Source organism: Thrips palmi, unplaced genomic scaffold (assembly GCF_012932325.1).
Source record: "Thrips palmi isolate BJ-2018 unplaced genomic scaffold, TpBJ-2018v1 HiC_scaffold_16, whole genome shotgun sequence".
NCBI lineage: Eukaryota > Metazoa > Arthropoda > Insecta > Thysanoptera > Thripidae > Thrips > Thrips palmi.
In genome coordinates this window covers 27,817-39,836 of record NW_023144625.1, presented here as the reverse complement: position 1 = coordinate 39,836, position 12,020 = coordinate 27,817, and the positions used below count along the sequence as shown (strand labels likewise).

Sequence of the window (12,020 nt, the reverse complement as noted above, 5' to 3'; positions counted from 1 at the left end):
AGCCCTTAAGAAAAAAAGATGATAACCAGGCGCGGATCCGGGGGGGGGGGGGCGTCGCCCCCCTGAGAAAGGTAGGCAAAAAGTCGCACTTTACCCCTGTAGGTAGGCAACTTTCGCGACATCCCCCCTACGAGGATTCTTCCCTGTGATGCAAACACACGCGTTCGTGTGACATCAAGCGTGCACATGCGTACGGAATCGCCCCTCGGAGTTTTGCCCACTCGGACAGATTTATCCACTTATCTAATTGTTCTCACACCTCACGTGCGGGATGGCGGACTCAGCCACTTGAGGAGATACCGGCTACCTACCGTGAGGTGGATGGCATTGCTTTTAATGACGAACGCAGCGGATCGTGCAACACTCAAAATGTCCCTACTCGTTGTGCTGACAGCGCTGGTGTGTGCGGCGGCGGCTCAGCAACAGGTGGAGTCAGGTGAGTGGCTGCTTCCGAAGTAAAAGGAGATCGCGGCGCCCGGAGTGCGGGCATGGCACCCGACTGGAACTGTTCCGTGTTAGACGATCACACTACACACACAACCTGTTCTCCTAGTACACAATTACGAAGCGACTTTATAAACGATGCCAATTAACCATTCCAGACGTCAGCAAGTGAAGAACAAGAGCACTGTTAAAGAGAAGTCGTTATTTGATCCGTGGAGCGGAAGAAGGGGAGAACTCAATTTTCATCATTTCACAGGAGAAACAAAAAAAAACTGTTTACAGGGTACACTAAATCCACTCAGATGAATCATGCAATTGTATTTTTGTCAGACAAGCCTAAGAAATAACTGAAAATTATCAAAAGTGTATCACCATTCTGTATATGATTTCTGTTATCAAAAACCCCTATATAGCCCAATCCGACTGACTCACTGACTCACTCAAGAAATGTTTGGGGTCAAGGAGTGGTCGTAGAGACTTGCGGTTTTTTCATTCGATTCCAATTTTTTGGGAAAATGGGAAAAATCCCAAAAGTGGAGATCCTCACCGTTTCCGAGCAAACCTACTTATCTTCAAAAAGGGGGACCAAATTCCTCAACGTTTCCGAGCCACCCACTCAATCTTCGAAAAGGGGGACCGACCGACTAAAAATTTTTACTCGCCCTATCGGTAGGTCTAGTCGAGACATTTCCAAAACTGTGCCGCAATTGGTCCCGTCACCGGCAACATCCTAAAAACGATATAATAATAAAAAATAGGCCTAAATTCACAAAATCCACTCAATCTTCAAAAAAGGGGACCGACCGACTGAAAATTTTTATTCGCCCTATCGGTAGGTCTGGTCGAGACATTCCGAAAATGTGCCGAAATTTTCGGTCCCCGTCACCGGCAACATCCTCAAAACGATAAAATAGGCCTAAATTCAACAAAATCCACTCAATCTTCAAAAAAGGGGACCGACCGACTAAAAATGTTGTTCGCCCATCAATAGGTCTGGTCGAGACATTTCCGAACTGTGCCGCAATCGGGTCTCCGTCACTGGCAACATCCTCAAAATGATTAAATAGGCCTAAAATCAAAATCCACTCAATCTTCAAAAAAGGGGACTGACCGACTAAAAATTTTTATTCGCCCATCGGTAGGTTGGTCGAGACATTTCTGAAACTGTGCCGCAATCGGGTCTCTGTCACCGGCAAATCCACAAAAACGATTTATAGGCTAAATTCAACAAAATCCACTCAATCTTCAAAAAAGGGGACCGACCGACTAAAAATTTTATTCGCCCCATCGTAGGTCTGGTCGAGACATTTCCGAAACTATGCCGCAATCGGGTCCCCGTCACGGCAACATCCTCAAAACGATTAAATAGGCCTAAATCAACAAAATCCACTCAATCTCAAAAAGGGACCGACCGACTAAAATTTTTATTTGCCCATCGGTAGGTCTGGTCGAGACATTTCCGAAACTGTGCGCAATCGGGTCCCCGTCACGGCAACATACTCAAAATCAATCATCAATTGTCATCAATCAAGAACCTATAAAGCCCCAAAATCCGACTGACTGACTCCCTCACTCATCATCAAGAACCTATATAGCCCCAATCCTACTGACTGACTCACTCACTGACTCACTCACTCACTCATAGAAAGTTTGGGGTCAAGGAGTGGTCGTAGAGACCTGCGGTTTTTCCATTCGATTCCAAATTTAATGGGAAAATGAGAAAAATCTCAAAGGTAAAAATTTTCACTGTTTCCGAGCAAACCTACTCAATCTTCTAAAAAGGGGACCGAATGACTAAAATTTTTATTCGCTCATCGGTAGGTCTGGTCGAGAATTTCCGAAACAGTGCCGTAATCGGGACCCTGCCACCGGCAATTGGGCAATCATCATCAAGAATGTATAGCCCAATCGACTGACTGACTGACTCACTCACTTACTCACTCAAAGAAATGTTTGGGGTCAAGGAGTGGTCGTAGAGACCTAAGGTTTTTTCCTTTAACTCTATCCTTGTCAAAGCAGTCTTTAATATTTTCCGGACCTTGTATGCACCTATTGACTGCCACAGTAGCCAATGCAATACAAGCTATCTATTTGGGCAGTAAAGTAGCCTTATTATATGGTCAAAAGCGGTAAATAGAGCTTAGCAGGACATTTACTCCTTAGAAAATTTGCCTTTGGTCACCATGGACTTACTGAAAATACTTCGGCACGCGCTCCACATATCGGGGGTCTGGGGGCGGAGCCCCCAGCGAGCAGTGCGAGTTTAAATTTTATAATCCTAATGTTAACCTGTGCTGTGCTATGTCTTAAGCATGTGTTGATACTGATATGTGTCAAGCCTTCACTCTCATTCCAGGAACGTGAGATCACGTTGAAACGAACGTGACAAACTGTCACGTTCGTTTGAGCATTGTGTCACATTCGTTTGGGTGTGAATTGGCCGAAAATCAGCTCGTTCACATTCAAACGAACGTGACACAATGCTCAAACGAACGTGACGCTTTGTCACGTTCGTTTCAACGTGATGTCACGTTCCTGGAATGAGAGTGTTGTGAGCTTTGTTTCAAGACTTTTCCTCTGGATATTCTTGAGATGCCAATGAATGGTATCTGCTAAAGGCTACTTTGCCAAGCTCTTTAATTAATTGATCACGTTGTGTGACAAACTGTCAGAAACGTGTCTGAATTGCTGCAAACAGAACTAAAGCAAACGCTTGGTGGTCTTTAATGATAATGTTGGAGATGTTCTCTTTTTCAGAAGATACTCATGGCTGCTAACTCGGCTGTTATGTATTCACACATGTTTTGTAACATTTCTTTTAATGTATACACTGTAAAAAAAGTATTACTGAAATTTCATAATTTTAGTCTGAAGTTTTTAAACAGACTAGTGGTCTGAAAATTCAGAGTAATTATTCAGACCATTCTGTCTGAATTCCAAATTCAGACTACTTGTCTGAAAAACATTTTCAGACTGCTACTCTGAAATATTAAATGTGCCATCTATAAATCAAAGAGAAAGAAATCAACAAGAGAACGATATGAACCACCAATGTGTGACGGTACCTCCTTTCCACTTTTCACTTATTCGCTTCGGCCCGGGTTCGAACCGGGACTTTTTGGTTACGAGACGAGCTCGGTACCACTGCGCTAAGGGCGCTGCCTGGCGGCGGGGGAAGCCGTGCCGCGTGACTCTCTTCAGAGGATACTGGCTCCTTTCGGCAAGTCCAGAATGCAAGTTCGGACAACTCTTACCGTTATTCTACCGTACACAGACGAATCTGCGTGAAGCACGGGTGTACATTATTATTTCCGATAAATTTATACAACGCCTTACGCCTAGACTTGATAAGTAAACAATCTGTCAAAATTTTCATACCAAAATTATGAAAACAGGTTTCCGGATGACAAGTCTGAAAACTTTATCAGAATTTTTAGACCTTCTGCTTAAAATTCAGACTAACCGGTGTGATCTCAAACTTAAGAGTTCCTAGTCTGAAAATTCAAAGCAACTTTCTGAATTACCGATTCAGACTGCAAAGTCTGAACAAATTGTACTGAAATTTCAGAATTTTTTTTACAGTTTTTACATATTATAATATGTCTTTGTCAGGTAACTATCTATGTCATTGAAACAGAGTAATTTTGCAGGTATATAGGATAATTCGTTAAGCAATACATGTTTGTCTTTCACCTAACACATGAAGAAATGAGTCCAATATGTTAGAAAGATGTTTGTCCCCGTTTTGAATGTGAGGGGGGATTGGTTTGCATTTCACAATTACTTCTAGGATGTCTGTGTGAGCGAACAGTAAAATTTGTTACTTCCATGTGTATGAGGAGACATTTCTCAAAGCACAGAAAACTTGACAACATTACATCCTTTGTCAGTAGCAAGCAACTGGCTTGATTTGATACGAGTGTGAATGGGATGCGCTGCATCATGTGATAAACTCCATCATCCATGTTTGTTGTACTTTTATGGACTGATACTTATTCATTTTGAAGTATGTGTGTACATGCTATGTCATATTATTTTGTACTATATAAAATCTTTAAGTTAGAATGGACTACGGGACCACACTCTACAAAAAATGTCCTGTCAACGCCGTTAATTTATTACCAATGTTTGCTGTTATGCAATTCACGGCGTTTGCTGTGAACAAGTTCAGGGACCACAGGGAACCATAGGCAGTAAGTGTGGGACAAACCGTGTCTCACACTTGTGAGTGTGAGACAAATGATGTCTCACGCTTGCAAGCGTGGGACAAACGTGCCTCACACTTGTAAGCGTGAGACATCGTGGTTCACACTAAATAGTGTGAGACTGTCTCACACTTGGATTGGCAGTGCACATGTGTGCTGTGAATGAATGAATTTTAAGTGGTACTTTGCTGACCACTGATTTTAAGGGGTTTTGAGGGTAACCACAGTTTTTCACCCACCACACTGGTAAAACTAAAGCGTTTTCGCGGGGATCGATGTGTAGTTACTCGACCGGAAGTTTTTGAATCTGTTACTAGTCTGACCGACTCGATGAATGCCAAATTCGGGGTCACTGGCTCAAACCGTTTGGCGGCTGGACGAAGTTCAGACTTTGCGTAACCTAACCTTCGCCGCAATGGTACCCGCCGGTCCAAAATGTTAACAGGCACCTACTATGGACCCTTGTGAACGACGCTGAGAAGGTCTGGTGTGAATCCATTGCACCGGCTCGGCACGGGGACTGCCTTTGTCCGGCGGCGCGCGCGTTTTTCGAGCTGGCTGAAAAATCTTTGTGTTCGATGCGCGGTCACTTGGCGTTGTCCGATTCCGCTCATCGAGGGCTCAAAATTCAAGTTACGTTATGGCCTTTCAGAAAAACATGCCGTGGGTATCAAATTCGACTGAGTGAAACACCCCTGTGTAGGTGTGTATGGGCCGGGGGAAGGGGGCACCCTCGTTCATCGCAAGGCAGAGGTTTGCGAAGCCAAGCGTCGGGAATGTAGGCAAGACTTGTTGCGACGCACTTGCGCCGGGTGGGTTGCCCAACCTGCAGGGGCTAGGCCAGTCCTCGGGACTTCCGGGCTCTACGATAGTCATAACCAGGCTCTGGTTCACCATTCGGAAGAGACGGACCATTTCTGCACGAAGAAACCCATGGCCTAGGATGGGGAAGAAGGAAACTAACTGCAGAGCACGTTTAGCAAAATTGCAATTTTAGGGGTAGGTTGGGTAAGAAAAGTACACTCGAGGCTCGGGTAAGAAAAAAACACCCGTTATATCTCCGAACTGAAACTACACTGAACCCAAACTGAACCATCACGTTAGTGGTTTTCGAAAGATTGGTCATCCCGCTGACAAAAAATAAATTTAGCCCAGTTCTACATATAATATTTAGAATCAAACTGCATGTTTGAAAAAAACATTAAAAATAACTATGAAAATCTTTTTTTAAATGTTTGTACTTTGAAGTACAGCTTCCTGCGTAATCAGCCGACAGTCCAATGTAAGGTACCACCTTATAGCTTAGACCATCATCTTTAAAAAACAGTGCCGTTCGATGCTCTTAGGCTTCAACACAATTTTTTATAAGTGTAAGATTGAAATGGGGAAGAAAAGTACAGTCGGCTGGGGAAGAAAATTACAGGCATTGGGGAAGAAAAAAACACCCTCGAAGAAACTAAAAGCGGGATGAAAATTGAATTGATCACGGAAATAGATTTGATTAGGGTCAGGGCGGGGAAAAACCGGACACCTGCAAGTTGGGGAAGAAACGCACACCGCACTTTCGCCACAAATTTGCCTGTTTTGGGACGTGCAAAGTATTCAGTATTGCTTATTGATGATCTGCTAGACTGCGTTTAAGAGGAATTTAGCCTACTTGAACCGGAAAGTATTCAAAGTTACCTTTAAACGAGGTCTCGTTTAAAACACCTTAAAAACTTTCAAAGTTGGTGCCCGCAATATCTCTTTGTAACGACTTTCCGAGCCTACTGTGACGAATATTTCTTATTGTAAACGAAAGTTGGAAGTGTGGAGCCCAAGATACGTTCAAATGTTTTAGCAGATTTCCAGCTGGATTACATATGAAGGGTTAAATACGAAACGGGGAAAAACCGTACACTGGTGCGGGGAAAAATCGAACACCTCTTTTTTCTATAATGATCGATGAATTGCCCTAACATCGCACCAAAGTGGTCGTAACAAGTGTATTTTAGCATTTCCCAACATTTAGTGGGAAAACAAACACGGCTGTTGACGATTTCATACATTTTGGTCATTTAACCTCAAAAACGTGCCACCACGGACCCCCTAACAATGCTACGATGATTTCTGTCTACCTAGGAATACTCGTGCGCCTGCTTCAGTGGGTACCGCAAGCGTTACCCCCCAAATATCGTTCCCAAGAGGTTTCTGACCTACTTTCATAGGTTTTTGTTAAATTAAAGCGTGTATACGATTTTTCCCCTTAGGTGTTCGATTTTTCCCCGTTTCGACGGGGAAGAATCGCACACTGTTTTTTCTCATTTATTACTGAATGAAGCCGCAAACGCACTCGCTGAGGGTTGAAATGTCTTTCTTTGAGGCTCGATCAACAGACCTAACGGATACATTGGCTAAAGATAGTCAATTAGAGTCAAAATCGAGAAAGATTGCAAAACGTCCAGTTCTTCCCCGCCCTGACCCTAGGCGAGACAAGCAAAAAATGTCAACACAAGTTATAGAATTAGACTCGAAATAAACAAGTTATTGCGCATTTACGTAAAAAGGGGAAGAAAAGTACTAAAATGCTGTACTCACTTATCTCTGAGAAAAGGCTTTTTGCACCTTCTGTGATGAGTCCATGTAGAATCAGAACCAATTGACCGATTTTGACGAAACTTGAACTAATGGCAAGTGAAAGCTCTCCACTTTAGGGTCAAACCTGTATTGAGCCAAGATTAGTGGTCTCCTGGTTCGAAATCGCATTCCTTTTCGTTGTACTTTTCTTTCCCGGTGGTGTACTTTTCTTACCCTTTTCGAGGAGTTCCGAAATCACATACATTTTGGCATGTTGTACGTAATGTGGCGAACTATAATCAATGAACAGTGATCCATTTCATTAGGAAGGCATTGGATTACAAGTTCACGAGAGCAGAATAGTTGAATCCTCATTTGGAACTTCTGTACAGTGCAAAGTACGCGTTTTGTACTTTTCTTCCCCAACCTACCCCTAGGTCTAAAACACAATTTTTGAGAGGCTGTAGCTCCGAAGTTAGACCCATACCCACCTTTTTTCGTCTCGCAGCTCGATAGGGCACGTCTCGATCTACATTTTGCGCTACTAGATTTTGGTTTTCACGATACGGACATAGGGAAATTATAAGTTAGAAAATTGTGTAAAAAAACCGAAAATTTTGTGATTTTTGCCAATTTTAGCCCCTTTTTGGGACTCGGATCTCAAATTCGATTACAGATTCTGAATCCTTATAATTTTCCCTTCAAGAAAACATCTTCAGAAACGCCATAGCTCCATTAGCAACATAGCACGGACGGAAAATGTGGAAACTTGCAATTTCACCCAAACCACTCAAACAACAGTTTAGGCAAAAATTGAAAAGCCCATATCTCAGGAACTACTGGTCCGATCGGCCTGAAATTTTGCACAGAATGTTTTCTCATGAAGTACTACTTGGAAAAAAAGTTGCATCGAATTCCGAGATAGTGACCTACGAAAGTGGTCGGACTGGCATGGAATGCCCCTCTGTCGTTATCCATGACTGGATCTGTCACAGCGGCCGGCGAGTGCAAATTTCGTCAGTTCCGGTGCGGGGACGGCCAGTGCATTACAGCACTACACAGGTGCGATGGCTTCAAGGACTGCAGAGACGGCTCCGACGAGGTGAGCTGCGACGGTAAGTGGCGAACGGGAGAATCGACCTGCCCCGTCAGAGATAAAAATGACCCAGATGTAACGTGGATTTAAGGTAGAGTTTTGGATACATCTTAGATGTATTGCTCTGGAAACCACTGACAACGAAAGAGTCACTTGCCGTTTGGCATTCGAAACGGCTGGTCGATGTTTTAGCAAGCGAACTTGCCACCGGTTCATTGCAGTACACACATCCAGAAGTTGTTGACCTGGAACTGCAGTGCCCGGGAGACATTGTGATTCGAAACGCTTTGAACACGGCATACATGGTGCAATACCGAGTGCAGTGCACTGTGAGACATCGCTTTTTAAGTTGGATGCGTCCTGAAAATACCCTATGCCAGTGGGAACACACTAAATGTTTATGTAGAATTTTGTACGTGCCACTTGCACGATTTTGTGCATGCGGGGAATTTGCATAATATTATGCGTGAAAATGCACAAATTTATGCAAATTCACGCACAATTTTATGCACGACGGCACACAAGTTTAAAATTATGAATCAGCACGCACAAAATTGTACATAAACATTTAGTGTGAAAGCATTGCATTTTACGTGCAATGCAAAAGAAATGCACCAATTGGTGCGATGACAATGGGCTCAAACGCATTTCACCAATGGACGCTGAGCTCACGGCGATTGGATTCTCAGTGGAGGCACGCAATGACGTCAACCCCGCATTTTCCGTAGCGCTGCCAGAGGTGCACCTGCCCGCCGACAACGCCACGGTCGGAGCCCGCGTCCGATACGCCGAGGAGCACCTGGCGATCGAGCTGCACCTGTGCGGCCGCCAGTACTGCAGCGAGTTGTCGCTGAGAGGGACGGGGCGCTACGGGAAGCTGAGATACCTGACGGCGACGAGGTGCAACCTCTTCGGCAGGGGCTGCGGCAACAGCTCTTCGGTGAGAGCCCAAAATGCTCTAGAAACTCAAGAGAGTGCATGGCATGCTGCACCTAGGAGTCAACCACAAAGCGTCGCTTCACCCAAGAGAGTGCTTGCAAGCACACCGAGGGGTGAATCACTCAGCGTTCTGGTGTACACAAGAGTACATGAGTACGGGTGAGTACACCTGGCTTTGCTCACAAATTTCATAATCTCAAACGTTTTCAGGCTTTATTTAGCGTCTTTAACGGCACTCGACGTTAAAGCGGTGAAAAAACTGCCAGAATTTCGCCTTTTTTAAACTTGTGAGTACACTGAGTACGGGCAAATTTGTACACATGAGTACACTAGTGATTCACCCCTCGAAGCTCACTCTTCCCTGAAGCATGCATGGCAAGCACACTCCAAGGAGGCGCATGCTCGCAAGCACTCTCTTGGGTGATGTGTCCTTCGTGGTTGACATAAGGCCGTGTTGCTGGGACGCAGCACGCTATAGAGTAAGTGTCCTCGAAAGTGGCGATGCGCTCTTCATTAACGAGACGTCGCATTCATTCCGGATTTCCTACTGAGAAAAGCTGCGCACACACTAAATGTTTATGTACAATTTTGTACGTGATGATGCATAATTTTAAACTTGTGTCCCGTCGTGCATAATATTGTGCGTGAATTTGCAAAAAATTATGCATTTTCACGCACACTATTATGCAAATTCCCCGCATGCACATAATCGTGCAAGTGGCACGTACAAAATTCTACATAAACGCAGTCATAATGGCTGATTCTCACTGTGATGTAAATCTAATCATAGAACCGAGAAATTTCTTCGTGATGCACCGGTAGAACTCAAGCGTACTTTTATGCCTTTCTTCAAGCGTAGTAGAACTACTAGTTCTCCATTTCGCCTCTCTCCCGCCTACCTAAATGCATGGGAGGATTTCTTCTCTACGCTTGACGTCAAGCGTCTTTAGTTTTGCCAGTGTACGAGGAAACTGTTCATAAGTCACTGAGAACCGCTGAGAACTCTTCACGTTTTGTTACTACCTTCGCTACCCTGTCCTTATAAGAAGCTCTTTGATCGTATTGCAGAGAAAAAGCTCGGTAGGACCTTGGGAATGTTCGTCTGGAGGTGAAATTTGACACGTTCGTTTGAATGCACGGTATAAACGGTTCCTGGTGTTCCCAGAAACTCCCTGGAAATCGCTTATGTCTCTACCATAGGCTTCCTGGGAAACCCAGGTACCGTTTTTACCGTGATGGCAATGACATGGTCATCAACTATTCCTGAAGATTCCTTTATTTCTAGCCTGCACAAAAAAGGGCCGAAATTGCTCTTTTCGAAAATTATTTTCAGTGCTTGCCTTGTCATTTCTGTTCAGAATTTCAATTTGTCGGATGACGAGTTTCCTCCCGGCGAAATAGAGCTGGAGCTGCAGCACCGATCCAGCGAGTTAGCGGTGTGGCGGAAAGGGCAGCCGCTCGACGTCGCAGTGGTGCCGGTGGCGTCGGACTACCGCACGCTAAGGGTGAGGCCCAGCTACTGGACCGACGACATGCCCGTGGAGTTCATTGGTGAGTGTCGCACGGACGCGCGGACTGCTCCAGCCAGACTGCTCACAAATCAATGAGTGCACTGCCTTCGCCCCTCCCCACCGCGCTGGGTTCAGCAAGCCTCTCATTTCATCAACAATAAATACTTATCGTTAACATATTTTTAAAACATCTTAATTTAAAGAATCAGAATTTATAGTAAGACAAAGTAAACATAATTTTACAAACCCCGACACATCAAATGTCAAAATATCACTAAAAAAAGGGATTCCTTCGTTCACAGTGTGTTTTTATGTTTCTTTATTATAGACCTTTCTGCTCTTTTATTCGTCTCTAACAGGTGCCCCGACCACAGAGCAACCCAGCACGACTCAGGCAACTTCTCCTGGAAGCACGGTTCGACCTTCTTCCTCGACGCCAGCAGGAACAGCCTGCACCCTCCTTCTTTGGTCTTGCCTGCTAATGCTGCGTCCATTGTTAATCTGATGAAACTCATGGCAATACTCTTGTAAAATGGGAAATATATGGGAAATGGCAATATATATGACTCCCGTATGTTTCATGTATTATCAATATAATTAATAGGGTATTTCAACGAATCCCTGGCCCGGAAGTCAAAGAACAAAAGTAAGAACCAAAACGGCTTCTGCGCTGTGTGGTGAGCGGGATTCGATTGACAGACACAAGTTAGCTTAGGTGTTTAATGGTCCAAATCCAAGACAGAACTGACTGACATGACAGGTACGGTACAGTGACAGGTCGGGCTGACCGGTGGTGCCATCTAGCGGCTATAACTGGAACTTACTTCCCAAACATCCCCCTTTTTTTGAAAAAAGAGAATGCTTACATAGCTTTTAAGTGAAAAAACTTGAAGCATACTATAATAAAACATTACAAAGAGTAGAAGTAATGCGTTTCAAATGGTACCGATAATTTAACCGGACAAAAACAGATATTTGTTCACAAATATGAGCTTGGCGACGGTAACAATAACAATAAGCTGACTTGCGAAACAATTATAAAAGTTTGAATCGGATAACAATAAGAAAACTAGTGTAAAAAATATACACCCTAGATAACAACAACAAAATCAATTACAAAATAAATTGAAAAGAAAAAACTATAAGTCAGCAGGGACAAATAGATAACAAAATAATAGTTGAACAGAGAACTACATAATGAATTGAAGGAAAATGAGTTAGCAACAACAAAACAAATTATAAAAAATACCAGCAATAGGACTGATCCAG

The 12,020-nt window shown here is 43.8% G+C and overlaps 1 protein-coding gene across 2 annotated transcripts; it reads left to right on the top strand.

The window, feature by feature from the left end:
* The first annotated feature begins 363 nt into the window (after positions 1–363).
* LOC117642267 lies at positions 364–11,312 on the top strand. 2 transcript variants are annotated; one of them, XM_034380263.1, is made up of 5 exons: positions 364–436; positions 8,201–8,320; positions 9,030–9,241; positions 10,599–10,791; positions 11,111–11,312. In XM_034380263.1, exons 1-5 carry the CDS (start codon positions 370–372, stop codon positions 11,254–11,256), a joined length of 738 nt encoding a protein of 245 aa, XP_034236154.1. In that variant the 5' UTR covers positions 364–369; the 3' UTR covers positions 11,257–11,312. The 2 variants fall into 2 exon arrangements, with proteins under 2 accessions (XP_034236154.1, XP_034236155.1); XM_034380264.1 differs by lacking the exon at positions 9,030–9,241 and having other exon boundaries at positions 8,201–8,307.
* The last annotated feature ends 708 nt before the right edge of the window (positions 11,313–12,020 follow it).

Excerpts from the sequence above, each read along its gene's own strand:
- LOC117642267 (XM_034380263.1), top strand. The coding sequence starts at position 370 with ATGTCCCTACTCGTTGTGCTGACAGCGCTGGTGTGTGCGGCGGCGGCT. Across the intron at positions 437-8,200 it reads TCAGCAACAGGTGGAGTCAG|CGGCCGGCGAGTGCAAATTT; the intron begins GTGAGTGGCTGC and ends GATCTGTCACAG. Across the intron at positions 9,242-10,598 it reads GCTGCGGCAACAGCTCTTCG|AATTTCAATTTGTCGGATGA; the intron begins GTGAGAGCCCAA and ends ATTTCTGTTCAG.